Source organism: Lynx canadensis, chromosome A3, assembly GCF_007474595.2.
Source record: "Lynx canadensis isolate LIC74 chromosome A3, mLynCan4.pri.v2, whole genome shotgun sequence".
NCBI classification, from domain to species: Eukaryota; Metazoa; Chordata; class Mammalia; order Carnivora; family Felidae; genus Lynx; species Lynx canadensis.
The window spans coordinates 13,204,777-13,230,159 of record NC_044305.1 but is presented as its reverse complement, the minus strand read 5'-3'; the positions used below and the strand labels follow the sequence as shown (position 1 = coordinate 13,230,159).

At 59.0% G+C, this 25,383-nt stretch overlaps 1 protein-coding gene across 1 annotated transcript in view; it reads right to left on the bottom strand.

Annotated features, from left to right (window-relative positions):
- The window catches only part of SULF2 (sulfatase 2), a 93,011-nt gene that overhangs the window by 5,135 nt on the left and 62,493 nt on the right, over positions 1–25,383 (bottom strand). The window contains 10 exon segments of the mRNA XM_032592555.1: positions 795–889; positions 1,271–1,367; positions 1,490–1,718; positions 8,984–9,176; positions 10,543–10,672; positions 11,170–11,226; positions 12,209–12,337; positions 15,959–16,134; positions 17,356–17,506; positions 22,209–22,378. Coding sequence (XP_032448446.1) covers positions 795–889; positions 1,271–1,367; positions 1,490–1,718; positions 8,984–9,176; positions 10,543–10,672; positions 11,170–11,226; positions 12,209–12,337; positions 15,959–16,134; positions 17,356–17,506; positions 22,209–22,378 — 1,427 coding nt within the window.

Genomic DNA, 25,383 nt, shown 5'->3' with positions numbered 1-25,383 from the left:
CTGGCTCCTTTCCGCAGATGCCAGCTGGGGCCCTGGCTGAAGGCCGCAGGCCAGGCTTGGAAGGTCAGGGTGGGTGTCAGTCAGCGGGGACTGGAAGCTGCGCCTGGCTCCCCATGGCTTCAGCCTTATCATCTCCAGGTTGGGGGCCCCCCCCCCCAGGTCCGCGCCCACCTCTTGCTGGCTCAGGGCCAGCCCCAGGGGAACCCGTGTTTTGCAAGCCTCTTCCGGAAGGTGGCAGAGACTGCGGATGCGCCGTGTGGCGCCGGCGCCACCGGCTACCTGTGGCGATTTCAATTGAAATAAGACCCCAAGCTCAGTTCCTCGGTTATACTGGCCACGTTTCAAGAGCTCAACAGCCACGTGTGGTTGGTGGCTGCCCTAGGGGACAGCACAGATGCAGCCCAGCCCGTCATCACAGCAGTTCTGCTGGACGGTGACCCCCCCCCCCCCCAGCCCCCGGGCTGGGGTTCCCCGAGCTGGCACTGTGCACCTCGGGCCACGGGACTGTTCGGGAAGGGCAGTGGGCGGAGTCTCCTTCCCCTCCCGGAAGCCGGCCCCACACAGCGAGCGCGCTCCTCCGACCACAGCGCCTACGCCTGGCGTCTGGCTGAGGACGGTGGTCTCGGCCCAGAGGACGACGGGCACCTGAATTATTACTGATTTTTCCCCTTGCTCTGAGGGAGGAGATAGGGATCTAAAGATAATGCAAGGAGTCACAGAGGGGAGGCTGTGTGTCCCCAGGAGGGGTCCTGCAGGAGCACTAGGGGCCTTCCCGGGGTCTCTTTGCTACTCACCTGATTTTGTGACAGTCACATTCTTCTGGCCGCTTTTTCTTCAGGTGGCCTCGGACTTCCCTCAGGTTCTTAATTTTGTTCTGCAGGGTTTCGATCTGGGGCAGAGAGCAGGCAAGGGGGCCGTGAAACTCTGGGGGGCTGGGTGAGCAGGGACGGCCTGGTGGGGCCCCCCGGCCACCGCCTGCACTTGTGGCTGCCGAGGGGTCCTTGGTCCCTTCCACCTGCTGAAGTGACCAGGCTCCCGAGAGCTGGCTGAGCCGGGAGGACCTGTCTCCCCCCCCGGGCTGGCGGAAGGGCTGAGGGTCGTGTGAGCATCTTTAAAGCAAGAAGGGGGGTGAGGTGAGCACGCCGCCCCCTCCCCGAAGGTTCTGGGGAAGCGTCGCTCCCGGGCCGGCCTCGCTGCCTCCCGGATGTGGCTGGTGGCCCTGCCGAGCTCGTGGTGGTGAGAAGGTGCCCCCTGCCCAGATCCCCCTCACCTCGTGGTCAATGTGCAGCTTGTGGTCCTTCCAGGCCTGCAGGGACCGGTACAGGCCCAGGTCGCACTGGACCGTGTCATTCTCGAGGATGTAGCACCTGCCCGGGAGAAGGGGTCACGTGTGCCGCTGAGGGGGCCGAGCCAGGGGCCCGAGGCGGGGGCGTCCCTGCCAAGGCCCCCCCTGCTCCCTCCGCCCCCTGCCCTCCGCCTGGACTCTCACCGGTGTGTCACTTTAATGGGGTTGGGGGCCGAGTAGTCCGGGAGGCCCCCCGTGCCGCTGAAGTCTCCGGGGTCCTTGTCGTCCGGATCCTCAGGGGCCCCCGGCCAGTGCCGCTTGGTAAGGTTGCGGGACTGGGGTGCGTCGTCCAGGCCTCTGTGGTGCACCCCGCCATCCGCCTCGATGGCCACTGAGCGGACGGAGCGGTTCCGTGCGTAGCCGGTCTTGTACTCTGTGGGCGTCAGCGGGTGGCTGGGTGAGGGGGGCTGGGCAGGCTGGCTGGGCTCCTGGGCCGCGGACTATTGATCCGGAGGCTTGGAAGGACCCCCGTGGGTTCAGTTGGGGAAACGAGGCTCGGGCTAAGGAGGAAGAGGCTTGGGACAGTCCCCAGAAAGAGCTGAGCGTGGATACACACGGCCTATCCGTGTGATGGGATGTTTGGCGACAGAGGAACACAGCCGTGATGCAAGCTACCGCGTGGGTGGGCGTCATGCCCCGTGAACACGGCCACACTGCGGGGTCCCGTGTCATGTGGGCCTATTTGTTTGGAATGTCCAGAGTAGGTGAAGACATAGGCACCGAGAGCAAGTTAATGGCTGCCGTGGGATGGGGGGCAAGGCAGTAATGGGGTTCCCTTTCCGGGTGATGGAAGGTGTTGGAACTGGATCGAGGCAGTGATACACCACCCTGTAAACGCTTCTGAGTCGTAGACTTTAACTTTGTAGACTTTACCAATTTTACAAACTTTTAAAACAACGGTAGTCTTTAAGTTTGTAAAAATGGTAAATTTTCCGGTGTGTGAACTTTACCTCAATTAAAAAAAAAAAAAAAAGAAATGAAAAGACAGGATGTGGATATGAAATCATTCAATGAGGAGACTGAATCGGTTACTCAGAAACTTCCCAATGAAGAGAAGTCCAGGGCCAGATGGCTTCACTGGTGACTTCTACCAAACATTTCAAGAAGAATTAATACCAGCCTTTCTCAAACTCTTCTAAGAAACCGAGAAGGAGGGAACACGTCCAAACTCATTTCAAAGGCCACCATGACTCTGACACCAAAAACGGGCAAGGACGCCACAAGACAGGAGAATTACAGGCCAGTTTCCCTCACGGACACAGATGCAGAACCTCTCAGCAAAAATATTAGCAAGCCGAATTCAATACTACATGGAAAGGATCATACACCGTGATAAAGTGGCCTATTACTCCCAGGATGTGAGAATGTTTCACCATCTGCCAATCAAGCCATGTGATACACTGCATTTAACAGAATGAGGGAGGAAAATCGTGTGATCATCTCAGTGGGTGCAGGAAAAGCATTTGACAAAATTCACCAGCCATTTAGGATAAAAAACTGATAAGAAGGAGGTTACCGGCCAAAATGTATAAAAACTTATACAACTCCATAACAAAAAACCAAAAACAATCTGATTAGAAAACAGACAGAGGACCTCAACTGACGTTTTTCCCAAGAAGACGTCCCGATGGCCAACAGGTGCCTAAAAAGGTTCTCGCCATCAGGGAAACGCAAATCAAAACCACCAGGAGATATCGCTCTACACCTGTTTGAATGGCTATCATGAAAAAGACCAGAAATAACAAGTATGGCGAGGATGTGGAGAAAGGGAACTCTTATGCACTGTTGGGGGGGAATGTAAGTCGGTGCAGTCGCTGTGGAGCACAGTATGGGGAGTCCTCAAAAACTAAAAACAGAACTACCATACGATCCAGCAATTCTGAGAGTTTTCTCGGAAGAAAACGAAAACACTAACACAGGAGATCAGTGCCCTCCTCTTTGCTGCATACTGTTTACAACGGCCGAGACACAGAAACAGCCTGGGTCCGTTGATGGAAGAACGGTACAGAAAACGTGGAGTGTGTGTGTGTGTGTGTGTGTGTGTGTGCGCGCGCGCGCACGCGTGTGCATGACGGAATACTATTCAGCCATAAAAAAGGATCAAAATTTGCCATTTGCGACAACATGGACGGACCTCGTGAGGTATTATGCTAAGTGAAACAAGTCAGAGAAAGACAAATACCACCTGATCTCGCTTCTACGTGGAATCTAAAAATAAACCCCAAACAAGAAAAGCACGAGCTCAAAGATACACAGAACAGACTGGCGGCTGTGAGGGGGGCGTGGGGGTCAGGAGTGGGCAAAATGGGTTAAGGGGGTCAAAAGGTACAAACTTCCCGCTATAAAACAAGTAGGTCCTGGGGATGTACCCTACGGGAAAGTTGCTAAGAGAGCAGATCTTCAAAGTTTTCATCACAAGAAAAAAAGTTTTGGTAATTGTACGACGATGGCTATTAGCTACTTACAGTCATTTTGCAACGGAGGCAAATACCGAATCGTTATGCTTCATACCCCAAACTAACACGATGTTCTATGTCAACTCCACCTCAAGAAGAAACAGAGACGCTAAAGAAACCCCATTAATTTGAATCGGAAAAGAAAAAAGCTAGGTGGCGGTCTCCTGGACAGAAGAGAGCAGCGTAGGGAGGTTTCTCAGCTTTTCTTAGCTTCTCTGTTTGGCCAGCAGTGAGTTGGATGCTGTCTCCAGCCAGGCAGCGACATGGGGTTCCACGGCATCTTTCCATGTTCTAAGTCAACGCCTGAAAACTGAGGGTGTGTGGGCTAAAGCCAGAGCCTGGATTTCTCGCACCTTCTATATATTAAAAGACAAAATTATTTTTTGAGAGAGAGAGAGCGCACGCACGCGCGCATGTAGGGGAGAGGGGCAGAGGAAGAGAGAGAGAGAATCTTAAGCAGACTCCATGCTCAGTACTGAGCCCGATGTGGGGCTTGATCCCAGGACCTTGGGGTCATGACCTGAGCCAAAACCAAGAGTCAGACACTCAACCGATGGAGCCACCCAGGTGCCCCTAAAAGACAAAGTCGATCACGTTGCTAACACTTGAGAAAAACGGGGGTGGTGGTCATGCAGGAGTGCGGATTTCCAGCTTCTGAAGAGAAAACCACAAAGAAGTGCCTGCCCGCATGGCGCCCACAGACCTGCACGGTAGGCCCAGGCAGCAGCTGAGGCCGCCCCTTTAGACGGGCGGTCTCCTCTCCGTCCCTCAGGTCTGGCTCTGTCCACGCCTCACGACTGTGACCCCACTGGTCTAAACGCACATCTTTTTGGAGAAGGCCTGGAGCTCCGCACGGCCCGGGTCTCTGCTGGGTTCCCCAAATGGCCACCAGGTGGCGCCCAAGGCACAAGAACGGGGCTGGAGGCGGGCGGCGGTGGCCTCCAAGAACCCAGGATGGGACTTCCTCTCCAGGTGGCCCAGGGGCCCTGGGCTCCAGGATCTGCTCCTGCTGTCCCCACCCTTGGGCAGATGTTTCTATCTTTCAGTTCTCAGACTCCTTCTATCAGAATCACCTGGGCCAGGGGATCTGGGGGCCCAGATCCAGGAGAGGCATCTCTCAGCACAACCTTGGGCCTTTTCTGGCCCCAGGCAGCCCCCTCCGTGGCCTTTCCTCCCTGGGTTAAGTCTCCCTGCGGCCACGATACCTCGGCCCCTGATGCACAAAATCTGAACCGGTGTCCCTGTGGGAGGTCACGCCTGCCCACGACGGCCGTGAGACAGACACACACCGGGTCCTTTCTGCCCCTTTTGTCTTGCTTGTGCAGGAATCAAGTGCTTTGTATCTTCCCACCTCCAGCCCCAGCCAGAAACCCAAAGATCCCCACGCTGTGGCCTAAGGGCCGAGTCTGGCCCTCTGCCCGGGTCTGTAAATAAGCTACCGAGCCCAAGGCTCTTTCCTGGCTCCCGAGGCAGGACTGAGAGGTCGACAGGGACACTGTTCAGCCTGCAAAGCCTCAACTATTTGCTCTCTGGTTCTTTACGGACAAGGCTGCCGGCCCCTGTGTGAACCTTTGCCTGGACCTGAAGCCACGCCGCTCGCTCTCCTGGTCTCCCTAGCGGTCCTTGTTTCCATGCTCCCACAGGGGCCCCTCCCCCCAACCCCGTGTGCTGGGCACGGAGGGGCCTGGTAACCCCGTGGCCGAGGGCATCGGCTCTGGAATCTGACCGTCGGGTGCCGGTGCTGAGCAAATGCGTGCCCGCGGACAATGTGGCTAACTCCTGAGCAGCCGTGTTCCCGCGACCATCCCACGACGGTTCCCACGACAGGGCTGTGTCGCAGGGTGACGCGAACGGAACCGGTAACTTTCTCAGCACCGGGAAGCTGGCATCGAGCGGCCGCTCTGTGGTCCGGGGACCCCGCAGCTGTGCCATCCTCGTCCAAGGTCGCAAGCCGGGCCCATCCGCCTCCCCGGGGCTCTCCGGGGCTGGGACCCACAGGGCCTTCGTGCTCCCTCTTCCCGGACCTAGAGCCTCAACCTCTTACTTCTCCCCGCTGAGCTCTTACTTACACGCCCGCCAACCGCCCACCCTCTCCCTCCTGGTCACGTCACTCTTTTCACTTCCTCCACGAATCTTTCACCGACGGAAGTGGTCTTCCCGGACCTCGTCTCCTCCATGAGGCCCGATCAGCATCTCATCCGGCCGCTGGCACGTGATAGGGCTGCAGATTCGCCGGGAGCCTAAGCGAACGCCCGCCGGCCGCCTGGGCCCATGGCCAGCGGCCCGCCCTCCGCCCCGTTCTGGGCCGGCCGGCTCCGCCTGGCTTCCTCCCACCGCAGCTGGCATGTCCGTGGACCAAGGCGCGCTGGGGTCCGAGCTGCTCCAAACTGGGGCTTCTCAGCCTCACAACTGCTGACGTTTTGAGGCCAGATACTCCTCTGTTGGGAGAGACTGTCCTGTGTGTTGCAGGGGGCTTGGCAGCATCCCCGGGGTCTATCCCCAGGGGCATCCCCCCATCATCACACAGCTGCGACAGCCACAGCAATGTCTCCATATTGGGGGCCAAACTGCTGGGAGGCTGAGAAGCCTGCTCCGGGCCAGCTGCTCACAAGGGGTCAGGAGATGCCTTTGCTGGAGGCACCGGCAGGAGGAAGGACGTGGGGCCAGGGGATGAGGCTCGGGCCCCCAAACTGGCCGAGTGACCCGGGCTTTCCTGTCCGTCCTAAGGAGGGTCACCCGCCTCGGTCCCCGGGTTGCCGCGAGGTACACCTGAGACAGGACTTGGACGTTACGCCGAACTCGTGTGGGAACCTGGGCTGACTTGAGTCTCGGCTGTCTGGGTGCATTTTCTTTCCTCTGAGCATTAACGGGGGCGGGGGGGGGTGCGAGGGAAGCTTAACTGAGTCCCAGCTTCTCATATTGTTTAAAGATCATGGGGGCACCTGGGTGGCTCAGTCGGTTAGGCGACCGACTTCGGCTCAGGTCACGATCTCCCGGTCTGCGAGTTCGAGCCCCCGGGTCGGGCTCTGTGCCGACAGCTCGGAGCCTGTGTCTCCCTCTCTCTCTGCCCCTCCCCCACGCATGCTGTCTCCCTCTCTCATAAACAAATAAACTTAAAAATTAAAAAAAAAAAAAAAGATCGTGCCCCGGGCCGTGGGCCCAAGCGAGGAGACGTCGGCTGCGTAATTCAATCTGGAAGCCAGTCGTCTTGTTCGGCTACAAAAGATTAACTCGGCAGCTACGAAGCAGCCTGTGGGGCAACGTGATGGGGGGCCATCAGGGGAAGCGCTGTTGGAGGCAGGAGCACGGAGGCAGCCCCCTGCTTCGCTTCGAGGGCGTCCTCTGCCGAGGCTCGGCGTGGGGGAGGGGGCTGTGGGGACCACCGAACCCCCCGCCTCTAACTGGCAACACGGGAGCACCATTCAGCCTTGGAAAAGGAAGGGAGTTCTGACCCAGGCTACACCCTGGATGAGCCCTGAGGACGTCGTGCCGAGTGAAAAGAGCCAGTCTCGGGAGGACACGGCATGTTCCACGTACACGAGGTCCCTAGTGCAGTCGGACGCACAGAGATGGAAAGGCCAAGCGAGGTGGCCGGGGCAGGGGAGCGGGGAGGGACAGTTACAGTTTCATGGGGACAGAGTTTCGGTCGGGCAAGGTGAGGCAGAGCTCCGGGGCGTGGATGGGGGTGACGGTCGCACACCCACGTTGTGCACTTAGAAATGGTCAGAATGAAAAACTTTGTGTATTTTGCCCCAGAAAACAAACCGACACAAAACACCTCAGAACTACAACCTAAGTAGCTTGGCTGTCCTTGGGTCGGGGGGCCAGAGGAGTGGGTGGCGTGGGAAACTGCCCGGCTCTGGAGGGGACACTTCTGGCCAGAGACCCAGGCCTCTGAGCACGTTCAAGGCACAGGGGCGTTCTTTCAAGGGGGAGCTGAACCTCGGAATGGGGCCGTGACTGGCCCCCAGAGTGACGGGAGTTTTGCAGGAGGATCCAAGGGGATCCACTTTCCCTGCTCGTTGTCCTTCCTCGGCCCCTGCTGGGAGCGAGCCATGAAGTCTGGGACGGCTCTTTCCGTTGGGATGGGGGCTCTTCCCCACTCGTCCACACTACAGTCGACTCTCATTATTGGAGGCTGTTCTATGAGGTCACCTGAGCCCTGAATTGGCCGATACCGCAGCACTGCTCCCAAGGGGAAACACGGGGTTAGGTTCCCGCCAGCCTCCGGTCACGACATTTTGGCCCACTCTCGGCCCAGAGCCTTGTTTTACGCGTGTTCCCGTTTAATATACAGTGCGGTTTCTTTACCACCGAACTCAAGGCCAACAGCACGGAATCCTCGTGCCTGCAGGAAGCTCATCTAACCCCCGTGTCTTCTCCTAGGGGTGCTGCTCGGCCTTCCCGTACTTACGAACCACGTGGCACTTCGGCACCAGGCTTGGGGGCCGCGGCGACTCGTGAAGCCGCCAAGCAAAAGCACCAAGTCCAAGAACCGTGGCGCTAAATGCACGGGCGAAGGACTTGCCTGCAGCACGAGAGCTGAAGCCCGAGTCCTCCTCAGCTGGGAGCGTGCATGCCGGGGGGACTCGAAAAGTTCCGCCGCCCCACACGTGCCGTGAACGCCCGAGAAAGCACCCCGCGTACTGATTTGGGGGGCTACGAGTGAATCTGAGACATGGGATCCACAAGTAATGGGGACTGAGTGTATCAGGCGCTCTCCCTCCAAGTCCTGTCCGGAGCCCGACCTCTGCGTCCTTCCCCGCCGCCGTCCGGTCCCAGCACCACGGCCTCTCGCCACGCCTCCGCCCGGTCTCCTGACGGACCTCCTGCTCCAGCCCCCCCGTCCCCTCACGTGGCCCGAGCCCCCATCCCAACGGCTGCCGGAGGAACCCTTGAAAACACAAATCTGATCCCGGCTCTTCCGCTCAAAACCATCCCGTGGCTTCTCGTCTCAGAGGAAGGGCTCTGTGGGGCCCCTCTCCCGCCGCCCTCTCCCCTGCTTCAGCTCCTGCTCTCGGCACGCTACCAAATGGCCTTCCCCCTTTAGTCCCGTCCCGGAGGGCCGCCGGGCACTGGCACCCGTGTCTGTGGGGCCGGGTGAACGCACGGACGGGGCTCCCCAGGCACGATCGCGCCCCCCCCCCCTGCCCCGCTCCGCCCCCGGGGCCGCCACACTTACTCTTCTTGAAGAACTTCTTCCTGCGTCCGGCCAGGCTGAGCTTGTAGTCGCTGCCGGCACAGAGGCAGGCGTCGCCACCCTGCCCGTAGTACTTGGGCACCAGGTTGGAGAGGGCCCTGCCCCCCGGCCGCGCGGGGGCCTTGCACCGGTGCAGCTTCAGCCTCCCCGACGCGTCCTCCACGCACTGCCACTTCTGCGAGACACGGCGAGGGCCTCAGGCTCCGCGGCCGCGACCGCCCCGGAGACGTCCCGCTCCCCGCCGCCCTCGCTGGGGCCCCGGGACCGCCGCTGGCTGCTCGGTGCCCCACAGACACACGTCTGTCGTGGGGGGAGCCCAGAAGGGGCACCAGGGCCGACGCTTGGTGGCTGGGCACGAGCCCCAGTCACAGGGAGGCCCCCCAGGGGAGGCACCGGGCTGGCGAGAGGGGGTGGCTGCCGAGGCTGGGGTCCGGGAGGCCCCGGAGCGGTAGCTGGGGCTCCGGACTGATGCCTTCCCCAGCTGGTCCGGGGCCCAGCCCCCACCCCCAGCGCTCTCTTCCTTTGGGGTAAAGCAGCGCGCCCTGATCATCTGTTCTGAAGATGCTCACGCCTGCCGCTGCCCTGGGACCGCCCGACCTCCCGTCTGGGCGGGGGACAGATGTGCAGAGGGGGGGGAATGTGCCAACACTCCGGGGGGACAAGGGCCCTTGGCTCAGCAGCTCACTCCTTGTGGCTCGGAACTGAAACTGGAGCCCTTCTGGGATGTCCCCAGCACGCAGCTCCCGGAGGCCAGGGGTTTCAGCTGGGCGCATTCAGGGCCATGGCTCCAGGGCCTGAATCAGTGCTCGGCCATGAAGGGACCGGCATAACCCAGAGCTCTGGTCCCGAGGCACAGACTGGCTTCCGCAGCATGGGGAGGGGTCTGGGGCTTACGAGCAAACGGGGTGGGGACACGGCCACGGGGATGGGCCTCATTCTGAGTCTGGCGATAAGACGGAGCCGCCCCCGCTTGTGAGAAACGCACCCAGCCCGGCCTCGGCCTTGGAAGGCCACAGCCTACGGTGAGCAATGGGATCCAAAGGCCCTGGTTTTACTCGTACTTATGGGCGCACATCTCCAGGCCTGAGTTACTGTGGGGTGGGGGGGTGGGGGGCTCAAAGTACCAGCCGGCAGACTGAGGCAGGGACACACGCCCCACACCCCTCGAGCCGGGCCGCCCTGCCTGCTTCCCAGTTCCTCGGCCCTCCCCTCCCCTTCCCTCCCCTCCCCAGCTCCCCCGGCCGTCTAGGCCTCAGAAAAGCCAAGTTCAGACTCTTCCAACATCACTCACAGCCCCTGCTATCTCTAAATACTATTTGGTTGTAATTGTCTTAATCTTTCCCTTGCAATCAACTCACTCTTTAAAATCCTTTATTTATTAAAAAGGCAATTTCCTATTGCTCCTATAAATGAAAAGCCGGCCTCACTGGCTCTGTGGGCCCGAGGAGGAGGCCCCGGCCTGGGCTGCAGCGCGGAGGGCCGGCCCCTGGGAGGGACGACGCTGGGCAGGAGCCCCCAGGGCACCAGCCACACGGCCTCACCTGTCCCAGCTGCTCGCACGCGGTCTGGTACTCCGCCCGCTGACACAGGTCTTTCACGCGCTGGTATTTGGGCAGGAAGTTCTCCTCCTGAGCATCCACCTTGTCGTTGTCCCTCTTGTGAAGCAGTTTGCTGTGGGGCAGAGAGCGGGACACGCGGCTGGCCGCTGCGCTCGGAAGGAGCCTGCGCCCGCCCCGGGGGGGCGGACCCCACGCAGCCCGCGTGACGTCACCACGGAGGGTGCAGGGACTGTTACGAGGCTTAAGAAATGGGAATTCGCCAAGAAGCCTCCCAAGTTGCAGGAGAGTCGGCAACACGTGAGAAAACGTTCGGAGCGTCGCACGGGCAGGAGCACAGGTCTGAAGGGTCCATGTGGCCTCCAGACTCAAATTCCGTATGAGGCCCGGGGACAGCGAATGGGCTTCCTCCGTGTCTAGGGGGCCGTGGACACGTATCTGAGCAGGGATAGTAAGAGCTGTGGTCTCTCTCCTGCCCCGGCAGTGAGATCTTCGATGCCACGGGTACAGGGGGCAGGGACGCTGCCAGGAGCTTCCCGGGACGGGCAGGTGGGGGGGCCCTCAAATGCCCTGGGCGGGGGGCGGGGGGGGCCTCCGGGACCTGGCACTTACCCTCTCTCCACCAGGAAGGAGTCCCGCCAGACCCTCACCTTCTTCTTCAAGTGAAACCTGGAGGAAAAAAAGCCCACTTTCACCTTCCCATCGACGTGGGGGCCTCCCACGTCCCCCCATCTCCGAGAAGCAGGGATAGTTGGGGTGCGTGGGCCCAGCTGGGCGCAGGAGGGGCCTGGGTGCTCACACCCCACACTGAGCTGAGCTACATCTCCCCCGGAGCGGAGATATGGGTCTGAGCCCCCCCCCCCCCCCCCCCCGGGGCAGAAGTGGCCGGGGGGGGGGGGTGCTAAGCTTGTTAGGTCTTGGGAGGGATTTCTTCTTTGATAGTTGGGCGGTGAATTTGAGTGTGGGTTTCATGCAATCTCACTCTATTGCCACGTCCCAGGGAGAGGCTCAGGTTGCCGGAAGAAGGTTCCATCCTGCCCCCGACTCCCAGGGGTCCCGGCTCCCAAGCCAGTGCCCCAACTGCTGCCCCAAATGTGCCCATTTTACACCCGTACAGCTCAGCACACCTCACAAAGGGAGGAGGCTCAGTGGAGGTGGTCCCCCGAGAGAGCAGGGGACGGCACCCCGCACGGCTGGAGCTGCTGAGCTGCCTTTGGGCGCAAGCAGGGGGCTTCCGCCGCCGTCAGCACTCTGGGGCCGTCAACCCCGAGGGCGGTCACGGTGCCGGCCACCAGATGTCGCCATGACCACGCCGGTGGCCGCGTCCTCCTTTCCCGTCCCCACCAGACCCCGCTCACCTTCCCACCGGACTGGTTTTTGTTCTTGTTCACATCACTGTTCCCCCGTTCTGCCTCCGGGACACCTGGGGACGTGTTCCCAGCGTCCCACCGGGCACTGAAACCTTCGAGCTCGGGGAGGAGGCGTCAGAGCCTCTGACCGGGAGACCTCGACGCCCAGATTTGCAGAGAGACCTCTAGCCAGTCGCTTGCTGTCTCTGGGGTCCGGTTTCCAACCCGGCAGAACGGGATGTTAGTAACGCCTGCCTCACTGGGTTCTTGTGACGATCAAAAGGGCAAGTCCCCCTCCTCACCGATTCACCGGCCGCTCCGTGTCCAGCAGCTTGAGGATGGACTTTCCATCCATATCCGAGGGGATGTCCAGACCTGCAATGTCCAGGATGGTGGGGGCCAGGTCGATGTTGAGGACGATGTGGGGGTTCCTGAGGGAGGCGGGGAGAACAGGACTCGGCCACCCGGGCAGTGGTGCCCCAGCCTCGCTTGGGGGAAGGGCGGCTGGAGGGACGGAGGTCGCCCGTGGCTCACGCCCCGAGGGTGGGGAAGCGGTGATCTCCTCACTCGCCCGCACCCCAGCCCTCCGGGCCCCCTTCTGCGGCCCCAATTCAGCCGAGCCCCACCTTCTGCGCACTCCACACTTGCCGCCGGGTACCCGGATTAACGGGCCTCCACTTGGCTACTTCGGCTGGCAGTGCCCTCCCTGCCTCCCACCGCCTGAACAAAGGACACCCGCCTTTAGGAGCCGCTCTAGACCCTGGTCCTGCCCCCAGACCTGTCTCCGAACCTCCTCTGAGGCAAACACTGGCCCTTTGCTATTCTTGGCCAGGCAGGTGTCTGGCCTCAGGACCTTTGCTCTTGCTGTTCCCTCTGCTGGAATGTTCTTCCTCCAGATGCCAGGGTAGCACTTGCCCCCAACCCCTGAGTTCTTTGCTCAGCAATTACCAAGGCAGCCCGGGCCAGACCCCGTGATCCCTGCCCTCCGGTGTTCACACCTCTGCGCGATCCCCTCCCCTCAAGGGTGGGCCAAACCAGTGGCAAGGGCGATGACGCGTCCCAGCGTGGCTCTGTTACCCGACATACGGCTTCGTCCTGCCGGCTGTCCCTCCGCTGTCTACTTGTCTCCCCTGGCCGTCTCTGAAGGTCACCCACCCCCAGCGAGGACGCCTGGCAAACATTCTGGGAGGCGGGCTGTGTGACGTCAGGTCCGCGGCTTGCACCTGAACAACCTCGTCAAGTGGGGAAGCCGGTCCTTCCCTAGTCAGACTTCCAGCCCTGTCTTGCTTTCAGCCTCAGTTGACGACCAGGCTGGGCCCAGACTTGTGACCCGCAGACACGGCGAGACGGGACGCGTGCGTTCCTTTCACTCGCCGAGTTTGTAACGACTTGTTATTGCGTCGTAGATTAATACCAGGTCCTTCCTGAGGACCCCTCCCGGCGCTCCTGTCCCTTTCCTAAGGCCGTATCACCCCCATTTACTATATATTTTAGTCATTCATCTGGCTGACTGTCTAGTCCCCAATTAGAACCTAACTGGAAGACAGACCCTTTATCCGTCTTGCTCCCTTCTGTATCCCTAGCACTTCTGCACTTAGAATACACAGTAGGTGCTCAATAAGTGTTCGCTTAGTGACTTTTGTTATGTATCTCTGCCAGACATCTGTCACCTCTCCCGTCTCCTGTTTCTACCTGGTGGTGTGCCCGGCGTGGTGGTAAGTGATTTCAGGGATGTGCCCAACACAGGGGTTGGCCCCTGTCGCATGAATGACGACCATGTGGGAGCACTTTCCATCAAGGCGGCTGGGGGTCCCGACCCCATCCCCTGGGGCTGAGGGGCAGGGTCGGGGTCCTGGGGTTTCAGTTGCCTTTGACCCCTTCCTCCGGAGCGCAGCACCTTGTGAACCCCGGACAGGTAGCCAGGTGCAGGGTGCGGCTGCCTGGTGGGAGGGCTGGGAGGCCAGCGTAAAGCCTGACGACGTAACCTGTAGGCAGGGGGAGCTGGGGAAGACTGCTGGGCAAGCAGGCGCCACGTCGAATGTTGGCAACGAGCAGCTGAGTTGGCCTGAGGCGTGTCCAGCAGTCTTGCTCCCCGGGACTGGGGTGGGACGGGGACGACCGCTTTTCCTACGTCCCTCTTGGTGGTAACAGTGCCCCGCCCCATTCAGATTCCACTACCTGATGTCTTTGGCCTGGTCACTCGAGGTTTTCTATCACCCTGGCTACGGTGATTGGTTCAGGGATGGACAGGTGACCCATGTCAGGCTGGCGAGAGTCACCTTAAGGCTTCTGTTCAAATCACTGTTTGGTTTCCTACACTGGATGGCTGAAAGTCATGGTGAGTCTGCCACCATGAGGGAAAAGCCTGCCTGAGAATGAAGTCAATTCAAAGGAAGCTGGCTGAGGGATGGAAAATGAAAGCTTCCTGACATTATTGTGTGACTGCTGGATCCAGCCATGCCTGAAGCCAATAGAGCCTTGGACTTTCCTGTTACTTTAGTTCCTGCATTCTTTTTTTTTTTTTTAAGTTTATTTATATATTTGAGAGAGAGAGAGAGAGAGAATGAATGGGGAAGGGGCAGAGAGAGAGAGAGAGAGAGAGAGAGAATGAGTGGGGAAGGGGCAGAGAGAGAGAGAGAGAGAGAGAGAGAGAGAGAGAGAGAGAGTCCCAAGCAGGTTCCGCGCTGTCAGCACAGAGCCCGACACAGGGCTCAAACCCACGAACTGTGAGGTCATGACCTGAGCCACAATCAAGAGTTGGATGCTCAACTGAGCCACCCAGGCACCCCCAGTTCCTGTATTTCCTTTATCTTATTATTACCTTTTGGTCTTATCTGGTTTCTGCGTACAGCCAAAGGTGTCCCAGCCTCTGGCCCCAAGCCTGACATTAGCACTTTCTCTCGTCCACATGGGGTATGGTTTTGGGTCCTATCAACCAGATCGGAGACTCTGAAGCTGACCAAACCCATAATGTCAATGCCTGTAGAGTCTTCAGTGGGTCAAATTCTTTCTATTTACAGGGGTGGCTCAAGGTTTCAGAGACGCAGGAACAGAGAGGCTGCGGGGCTTGAAATCCCAGCTCCTTCTCTGATGTGTCACGTGACCTCGGGCAACCTCACCTCCCTGTGCCTCAGTGGACAGGGTGACAGTAACATCCACCCCACGGGGCTGTTGGGATGCTTCCACGAATTACACGGCTCAGACCCGGGCTGCAGAGTAAGGCCTGGACAGCACACCTGTTATCCTAACTCTCCTTCCAGGTGGGGACCCTGGGAGCCAAAGGCGGAGAGGAATGTGTTGAGGCAGGCAGGCAAAGAGCCAGGAGCCTTGCCTTGAACCCACACACCCACCTTCTAGAGCTGTCACCAAGCTTTCCTCCCAAGGGATGGAAGTCAGGCCAGATAAGCGCCTGAAGGGCAATTTATCCGCATTTCAAAGAAACCATCTGAGCTGGTCTCCAACAGCTGCTGCTGCGGTTACCTGCCTTTCTAGAGCTCCCTGCCCCAGATGCGGCAGTTTCCTGCCAGAATGTGTCACCTCCAAGGTCAGCCCAAGGGGAGCGCCGGCTGAGGGCCCACAGGGTCCTGGAGGAAGGACGGGAGGGAGACCGGTTCCCTCTGTGCTGTGGCCAACACCCCCCGACGGGGGCGGCAGGGTCCCTCCCTGAGAGCCACCCCAAGGGTCACCAGGCCCCACAGAAGTCAAGGTGGCCTTCCCGCACGCTGGCGCAGCACACGCAGCCCGGCCCCGATTCCCTGGCGCTCTGCCCGCCACAGACCATCTGTTTTCACAGGTGCTAACGGCCCCCGGTCTCTCCTTCCCCAGCAGAGGGGTATAAAATGTGCCGGAACCCACCCCGGGTGACATAATCACCGTTTCGCTTGGCACTGAGAGGCTCGCCTGCCCAAATAGAGTGCCGCCCGAGGGAGTGGCTTGGGGCTAAGCGGTTGGGCCACCTGCTGCTTGCCCACCTGGTGGGGGGGCGGGGGGGGGTGATGGAGGCCCCGGAGGTCTCCCTGGAAGAGGGGGGCCCTGGGGCGTGATGCACTCACAGCGAGCCGGCCTCCACGTTGGGGCCCCTCACGTAGAACGGGACCCTGATGTCAAACTCGTACGGCATGGACTTGCCCTTCACCAGGCCGAACTGGCCGATGTGGTAGCCGTGGTCCGCGGTATACATGATGTACGTGTTGTCCAGCTCGCCCGTCTCGACCAGCATGTTGTAAATCTGAAACGCGGGCGGGCCGGTGAGGGGCGCAGGGAAGGGGTGCGGACGCCCTGCCGCCCGGGCCCTCTCGGGGGGCGGGGAGGTGCCTGTGCTCTCGGGCCGTCCCTCCCGTTTCAGGCCCTCCCTGCGCCTCGCTGCTCAGCGGGGGTCCCCGGGAAGGACACGTTCATAACCGCAGCCTCCCCACCTCCTGTCACTTGCTGCCCCCCCCCCCCCCTTCTTCACAGTGCTTCTCCCATCTTGTCTGCATGGTTGTGGCTCGTCTGTCCCCCGAATTAGAACATGAGCTCCATCAGGACAGGGACTATGGTCACCTTGTTCTCTGCTGTATCCCACGGCACTGGCCATTTGGCCAATGCTGCTGAACGAACGAACGAACGAACGAACGAGTGACGCCGGGCCGTGGCCTGGGGCAGGTGCCGGTGATGCTCGGCAGGCCTGTCCCACGGAACCTTCCGCAGCGTCGGGACCTGTGCTGTCCAACATGGCGGCCACCAGTCACGCGTGTCTACTGAGCCCCTGCCCCGCGGCCGGTGCGACTAGGGAGCTGGACTTTAAACTGTCCTGAGTTCGATTACATTTAAATAGCCACGGACAAATTTAAAAAAAACATCTCTGCGCAGCGGAGTATTACTCAGCCGTGAAAAGAAAGGAAGTGCGGATACACGCACGGATCCACCTCAAAGACGTGATGCCGAGTGGAACAAGCCAGCCACCGGCGACCACGCAGCGTGGGATTCGACTCACGGGAAGCATTCGGAAGACGCAAATCCACCGTAAGTTAGCGGCGGCCTACGCGCCAAGGGTGAGGGGGTCCCGGGGGATGACGGCGAAGGGCCGCGGGGCTTCTGGCCGGGGTAACGGAAACCTTCTGGAATTGACCGTGGCGGGCACACGGCTCCGCCAACGTATCAGGACGGCTGAGCTGTATACTTGGAGTGAATTGTAGGGGACGTGCGTCGTATCTCAACTAAGCTGCTCAAGAACGTGAGCTGCCGTGTCACGTGGCTGCCGTAGCAAACAGGACAGATCCCGCGCCGGAGTTTCACGGAGGCAGGGGCGTGCGTCGGGGCGGCTCAGGCCATCTCCCCGGGCCTGCGGCCCTGCCTGCTCCTCCCGCCCCCGTTTCCGCTCCTGTCCAGCCAGGCCGGGAGCCGGGCGAGGACGGGGAGGCTCCGGGGCCTGCACGGTGGCGGCGGGCTCGGAGGGGGCGGGGCCTACCGTCTCCATGGAGTCGTCCACGGACATGAGGGTCTGTAGGCGCTTTCGCTGCAGCATGTTGGTGAACTCCATGTGGATGGGCTTCATGGGCCCCGTGTAGCGCATGATCCAGTGCTTGTCCGGGTTGGGCGCGTAGTTGTAGCTCGGTGTGCTGGGGTGGGGAGGGGGGGGGGTCAAACGTACAGCCAGGTCAGGCGGGCGTGGGGCCCACCCGCATCCCCCGGGGCCCCCAGACCCCCTGCCTCGGGTGAGCAGTCTCCTGTGCCACGTGTGCGCCCGTCGGGGGAAGCCGTGACGCGTCACGGGCTCCGCTAAACCTCCGTCGGTGTTTCTCCAGCGGGTGCTGTGCCCGTGGGGTCACCCAGTGTTAAGTGACCCAGGGCCACACGGTGAGAACGGCAGCGTCTCCCGGTCGGGCCCTGCCAGCCCTCCCGCTACATCAGGGCCAAAGTCACAGGCGAGCGCGAGTCCTCTCACAGCTCCCCGGAATCCCCGCGGCTCTTTTTTTCAGCAGGGGAGAGGCTCACGCCCAGAGCCTCCGGCAGGCCAGGCCCCCCACTCAAATTTCTCAGCCTTGCGTTGATTTTTCAATTACCCCGGGCAACTGCCGAGCTATGGCGATTAAGGCACGACTAGGGAATTTCCTCTTGCAATAGATTGGGGTTAAAAAAAAAAAAAAAAAAAAAAGAAAAGAAAAAGGAAGTTGGCTACAACGTTAGGTCGAGAATAGTCATGCGTGTACGGGGCCCCTGGACGTACATGTGTCACAATTATTCTTCCCGTTCGCTCTCTTCTCTCATTTACTGAAGAGGAAACAGAGGGTCAGAGGAGGCCAGGGGACTCCGTGATTTCTGCTGTGGGGTCCGCTGGGACTAACGATAACCGGACAAGGAACCACACTCTGTGACTTCTACGGGGCACTTACGCTTGCCACGCGCTGGGCCCGGCTCGGAGGGTTCACCGCCTCCTGCCGTCTAACACTCAGGGTCCTAGGGGCGCGTGCTGTGCTTATCGTCCTCGTGAGAAATGAGGAGACTGAGGCCCAGCGAGGGCCTAACTTGCCAAAGGCAGAAGAAGCGGGGCCTCAACTCCAGGACTGGATATGGTCACTTCCTGCCACAGTGACACGTGGGCCCGTCCAGAGACCCTCCTATCCACGAGTGCTCGGGCATGACTTTTGCCAAGACACTCCTGCTGGAGGACGTAGCAGAAAAGTCCCCTCCGGTCTGGTCTCACCCTCCCCAGTCAAAGCTGAAAATAAAGTTGGAGTTTCCACTGCCTGAAGACAAAAGGCTTTTCAAACCGGCTATTAAGGGGCCAAGGGGCTGCGCGCAGGGAAGAGGCTGTGTTTGCGGAGACGGCAGAAAGCTCGCTAGCGTCTCACCTGCCCCACCAGGACCTTCCCAGCGTCTCGAATATCAGATATCGTTCGGGGAGAGGAGTTATGGAGACCGTTGCTATGTAGAGCGGGGGGCGGGGGGTGAGTCATAAGTCTTGAGATTCCTTCTGGACTTTGCTTTGAGTCCCTGGCTGGTCTCCCGCCGCTAAATCCAGCCCAGCCCCCCAGCCTCCTTTGATTAAGAGCAAGGCCTCACCGTCCTGTGGGCCGGCTTAGGGCCTGACCCGCATGTAGAACATTCCCAGGAACAAGCCCCCCGCCCCGCCCATCCCCCACGCAGAACGAAGGGGGCTGCTGGGGGCCAGGGCTGCGCGGACACAGCCTCAGAGCCATTGGGCCGTGTGGGAAAACTGTTCTGGAAGGCCCAAGGGGCCAGATTCCAGGACGCAATTTTGAGCAATCATCCCTGAATCTATTAGGTTCTATTAGGCTGGGTGTCTGCCCTCGAGAACAGGAGGACAGGGAGGAGTGGGTCTGTCAGGAGTCTGGGAGGGGATGACTTCTGAAGGCCTCTCTCTGGAGACCTCTTTTGGAGGAGGATGTCAGAGCCAGGAGGCGGCAGGGCCTGGGGCCCCTGTCGGCCAGTGCCCGTTTGCGGGTCCCCTGCATAAGGCCAGGCTCCTCCGGGGAGAGAGCCACACTTTCTGAAGGGCCCAGCCGTTGGCCGAACAAAGAGGGGAAAGCCTCAGCTCAAGACTTCGAGCCCTGTCCACAAGAGCCTGGCTCCCACGGGTTATAAAAGAACTGTGAACCCACCATCAGATGCCACACCTCAAAGGAAGCTCTGGGGGCTGGTGGGGGTTGGGGTGTCTTTGTGTGTGTGTGTGTGTGTGTGTGTGTGTGTGTGTTTGTGCATCTGTGTGTCTTCACGTTTGCATGCACGCGTCTGGGTGTAGATCTGGGCTTATGTGCCTGTGTATATGTGTCTGTGTAATCTGTGTGTACGTATCTGTGTCTGTGTTTATGCATTTGTGTATCTGTATCTGTTTGTAGATCTGTGTCTTTGTGCTTCTGCTCATGTTTGCGTATCTATATCTTTGTATCTGTGTGTGTGTGGGTATCTGTGTCTATACGTGCCCGCCTTTGCACACGCATTCATGTACTTTTGTGTGTGTATGTGTGTGTATATGCGTGTGCACCTGCATACGTATCTATTTGCATCTTCGTGTATCTGTGCCCCTATTTGTAGCTTCGTGTCTGTTTGTGTACGTGTGTGCGTATGCGTTCGTGCCTGCTGCGTGTATCTGTTTGCATCTCTGTGTGTTTGCATAGGTGTGTGCAGCAGGGGGCAGGTGGAGGGGGCTGCGCCGCGTCAGGCAGCACTTGCGGGAGCCCACGGGGACCACTGCAAGAACACGACACCAAACTTGAGTGGGTGACAGTCTGACAGGAGCCTCCCGACAGAAAGATCTGCAGCTCTGACCCACCAGCAGGGCCCTGTCCCCTCCCCCCCTCCCCCAACTCCCCGAGACTGTCATAATTAAATACCCCAGCTGCAGAACTTTCTGGGTTTTGGTTCTAGTGAGGAAGTGATTATACCCCCGAGATAAGAGAGCCTTCCCAAACAGACCCCTCATAAGGCGAGGGGGGTGGTTCTGGGTAAGTAATAGCAGGCGTTACTCATGTTCAATTTCTGTAATTTCCATTTCAAAGGGGAAATAAGCGAGCAGGCAATGTCAAACCACCTCGTCCAGGGCTGCTGGGGGGGAGGGAAGCCAGAACCTCTCTTAAAGGAGAAGCTGCGGAAGCAGGGTGTGCCCACCCCCCCCCCCAAGGTGGGACTGAGCCGGCCACGCCCCCTCCCACAAAGGGGAGCCGCTGGAGGGGGTGGAGGTGGGGGGGGGAGGGCAGGCAAGTCAGGTGTGCAGACAGGCGGTGCTGCGGCCGGAGGGGTGAGCTGGGCGCCGCAGCCCCTGGAACGCGGTTCGCCATCTGTCCGACCGTCCTCCCCAAAGACCAGGGGGATCAGGAGGTTAACACACCGCCTCATCCTCTCGGAGCCACGTCAGGGCCCTGTCAGAAAGTAATTAGATGCGAAGGGCAACACATCCTGATCGTAATGAAAATTAAACGCCCGGAATATTCAGGCCGATTCCAAAGTGCCCTGTCCTTGTCGCCCCAATGTCGCAGCCAGGGCTGCGGCGTATCACTGCTAAGCGGGAGGTGGTTTGAGGCAGAGAAGGAGAGAACTTTCCAGAGCGATTTACTAAGCAGCTGGAGGGAGGAGGACTGGACAGGAGGGCAGAGAGAGAGGAGGTGCGACTGGGGGCGGGATTCCAAGCTGGCTCTGCCATTTACCAGCTGCGAGTCACCTTGCCTCTCCGTGCCTCAGTTTCCCCCTCTGTGAAATGGGAATGCCAGGTGCGGTAGGCAGCCCGTGTGACCAATGGAATATGACACAGCGATGGTGTGTCCCTTTTAGATTAGGTTCCAAAGGACCCCGGCTTCCATCTCAGCCTCAGTCTACCCCAGGCCCCCCAGTCCGTTCCTCTGTCTCTGATCATTTGCTCTGGGGGAAGCCAGTTAGAGTTGCCGTGTCGTGAGGACACTCAAGTCACCCTGGTCGAGGGGCCGCCGTGCGAGTGAGCCCCAGGCTAGCCTCAGGCGGCTGCAGCCCCCGCAGACACCTTGATTAGAACCTCAGGAAACCCTGCACTAGAACCTTCCGGAGGAGGAGGCTGCTCCCAGATTCCCGACTCACGGACGCTGTGAGGTCGTGCACGTTTGTGACTTTAGCTGCTCAGTTTCAGGGTAATTTCTTCGGCAGCAAGAGATCGCTAGCATTTCAAGGGTCGTTGTGAACATTCAGGGATTTGGGGTCACCTAAAGGACTGAGCACGGAGCCTGCCACACAGCCCACAGCTCAGTAAAGGCTGGAGAATATGCTCACAGCCTGACGAGGCTATGGATGCCTTCTCAAAAAACACGTTTAAAATGCACAGGGTAGGGGCGCCTGAGTGGCTCAGTCGGTTAAGCGTCCGACTTCGGTTCAGGTCGTGATCTCATGATTCATGGGTTCGAGCCCTGCGTCGGGCTCTGTGCTGACAGCTCACAGCCTGGAGCCTGCTTCCGATCCTCTGTCCCCCTATCTCTGCCCCTCCCCTGCTTATGCTCGCCTCCCCCCCCCAAAAAAAAATATAAAAAAATTGTATAGCATAAAGTACACAGGGTTATGAAGGAAGCCTATTATACTGCAATGCAGTTCTATGCACAGACCCCTCGGGGGAGGATGAGGGCCCCGAGGGAACAGCACTGCTACCTGCTTTGGTCTGTTAGCCAGGCTGGCTGGCTTTGCACCCGGTTTCCCCACAGAAGAGCAGCGGGTTCCCGGGTTCTTTGAACCAGGAGGATCAGAGCGAAGGCAGACCTCTGTCACTGCCATCACCGTCCCAGAGCCCGACCCTCCCAGCTTCACGTCACCCGGCGGCTCGGCAGGCAGGACGCCGAAGCTTACATGTGCTGGGACGCGTTGGGGAAGAGGCCTGAGTACTGGGGGGCGGAGTCCTCGGGGCCGTGGGGGGCCGCGTGGCTGATGACCATCAGGACGGGCCTGTGCGGGTACATCTTCTTGGACGTGCGGAAGAAGCTCACGCTGTCGTTGGTGATGAGGTCTGTCAGGTAATCCTGGGGGGCAGGGAGAGACAGGAGAGCCGGTGAGGAGCTGAGCACCCGTGGTGTTAGGTGCCCGGCGGACGCGCTCGGGGCACAGCGGGGACCCAGACAGACAATCCCTGCGTTCCTGGAGCCCATCCTAGGGGCAGACAGACGATAAACGAGCACGGAACGTCGAATGGTGCTGATGGAGACAAATGAGGAGAGAGGGGGTCAGGGAGGATAGGGGAGAAATGGCAGTCTGTCAGTCATTCACAATAGATGCTGAAATAATACCAGCTCGTACTTTTGAGTGCTTATGGTATGCGAGGTACGGTTCCACGTTCACTTCTCTTAGCTTGTTGAAACCCCCGTGTAACTGTGAGAAAGTAGGTGTGATGATAATTCCTGTTTTCCAGAACAGGGAAGTTACATGAATTGCCTGATGTCACACGGCTGGTAAGTGTTGCAGCCACGCCTCCTGAGTCTTGGTTCCTAAGCCTGAACTCTTTTCCAGGCTCCAGAAAGACCCACAGGGTGGGTACATCCCTGTGTTCCTGGCGTGCTACGCTGGGGGCAGGGGCAGCTGAACACGTAAACACAGAAGCAAGATAGTGACACAGTGTGACGGACGAAGGAAATAAGCTGTGACCGAGGAGCCAGAGTGGGGACGTCCTTTGGCAGGGGCAGTCAGGGAGGGCCTCTCGGAGGGGGTGACACTGGAGCTGAGACCTGAGTGATGAGGAGCTGGACGTGGGGAGATTTTTATCACCCTCGGTTGTCTGCCGGGATCCTCGAGGGCGAATTGCTGGGCCTACTCTCAGAGACGCTGGTTTTTTAAATATATATATATTTTTAACGTTTGTTTATTTTTGAGAGAGGGAGAGAGAGCATGCGTGGGGAAGGGCAGAGAGAGAAGGAGACAGCAGATCTGAAGCGGGCTCTGTGCTGAAAGCAGAGAGCCCGATGCGGGGCTCAAACCCACAAACCGTGAGATCACGACCTGAGCTGAAGTCAGACGCTCAACCGACTGAGCCAGCCGGGTGTCCCAGAGATGCTGGTTTAATTGGTCTGTGGCTTTCTTCGGGCACTGGACTTTTAATTTTCTTTGGTTTTATTTTTTAAAGTTTATTTGTTGAGAGAGAGGGAGGGAGGGAGGGAGGGAGGGAGAGAGGGAGGGAGGGAGAGGGAGGGAGAGAGAGGGAGAGAGAGGGAGAGAGAGAGAGAGTTCAGGGGAGGGGCAGCGAGAGAAAGAGAATCCCAAGCAGGCTCCATGCTGTCAGCACGGAGCCCGATGCAGGGCTCGAACTCACAAAACTGTTGGATCATGACCTGTGCCGAGATCAAGAGTCGGATGCTTAACCAATTGAACTACCCAGGTGCCCCACACACATTAGACTTCAAAAAAAATTTTTAACGTTTATTTATTTTTGAGACAGAGAGAGACAGAGCATGACGGGGAAGGGTCAGAGAGAGAGGGAGACACAGAGTCTGAAACAGGCTCCAGGCTCTGAGCTGTCAGCACAGAGCCCGACGCGGGGCTCGAACCCACGGACCGCGAGATCGTGACCTGAGCCGAAGGAGGACGCCCAGCCGACTGAGCCACCCAGGTGCCCCCACATTGGACTTTCAAAAAGCTCCCAGGGATCCTGATGTGCAGCCAGGAGTGAGAATCACCCATCTAGAGGAAGAGCTCCAGGCGGAGGGAACAGCAGGGACTCCGATGCAGGAACTGAACCTGTTTGAGGACTCTCAGCAGGAAGGAGCAGAAAAGCAGAGGCGTGCAGGGGGTCTCCTGAGAGTCAGACCTGCTTAGACGCCGGGCGGGATGAGAGGAGAGGGGGAAATGTAACGAGCAGGAACTGAGGGCTTTAAAAGCTCAGCTATTAAGGGCTCAGCCGAGAAGCTGAGATGTGCCTGAACTCTTCAGCAGGACGGCATACAGCGGGCGTGCCCGTGCGTCTAAGACAGGCCTTCGGGGACGCTTGTACTCTATACTAAATGCACAGGGAGAGTCACTGCAGTGGCGTTCATAAAGCAAAAACGTATCGCCGTGACCAGCAACAGGAAGGCGATTAATGAAGTAAATGTAGTGCTGTGCTGTGCAGATGTTACACAGAAGCGAACTCGTAGCTACTGAGGTGGAAACGTGTCCAAGATACGCCGTTAAGGGAAAGAACAAGCTACTTTCAAATCCAGGAAGATCCCACCTTTTTGTGGGAAGGGAGGGAGGTGGGGTGGGGAGGGCGGGGGGGTGGAGAGGAGAAGCCAAACCCTTAACTTCATATGAGCACCAAGGAAGAATCTAGAAGGACAGATATCAAAGTGCTAACTGGGGTCTGGGATAAAACAGAGGGGGAGAAAGCCACTTGGTACTTGGTGTACTTTTCCCGAAATACTTTTTATGAATAGTCCTGGGGAGTTATCTGTAGAACCTATTATATAAAAGTAACATTATAGATCACCCAAATCCAAGAGTTGCTGCTACAGTTATGGAGCATGACCCGAAGGCGCAGGGAAAGTTCTTAAAATGACAAAGGTAACTGCGGAACCAGCAGGTGGGTCCGCTGTCTCCGGCTGGTGGGGAACCATGGGCCGCAGCTGCTTGCTCTCCATAGTAACCCCGTCTTCACTGCTTGATTTTGGAACTGTGCGCCTACTTGGCTGTGATGAAACATGTTTTTAAAAAAGCTACTGTGGGCGCCTGGGTGGCTCAGTCGGTCGAACGTCTGACTTCGGCTCAGGTCACGATCAACCGGTTCGTGAGTTCGAGCCCCGCGTCGGGCTCTGTGCTGACAGCTCGGAGCCTGGATGGAGCCTGCTTCAGATTCTGTGTCTCCCCCCCCCCCCCCCGCCCCTCCCCGATAGCCCTCTGTCTCTCTCTCAAAAATAAATAAACGTTAAAAAAATAATGAAAAACTAAAAAGCTACTGTGGACATCCATTCCCAGGAGAGACATACGGCGCCATGATAGGGCGTCCAATAAACAAACTAGAGCTACCTGGGTCCACACGCACGAACCTGACAGACCTGACCCT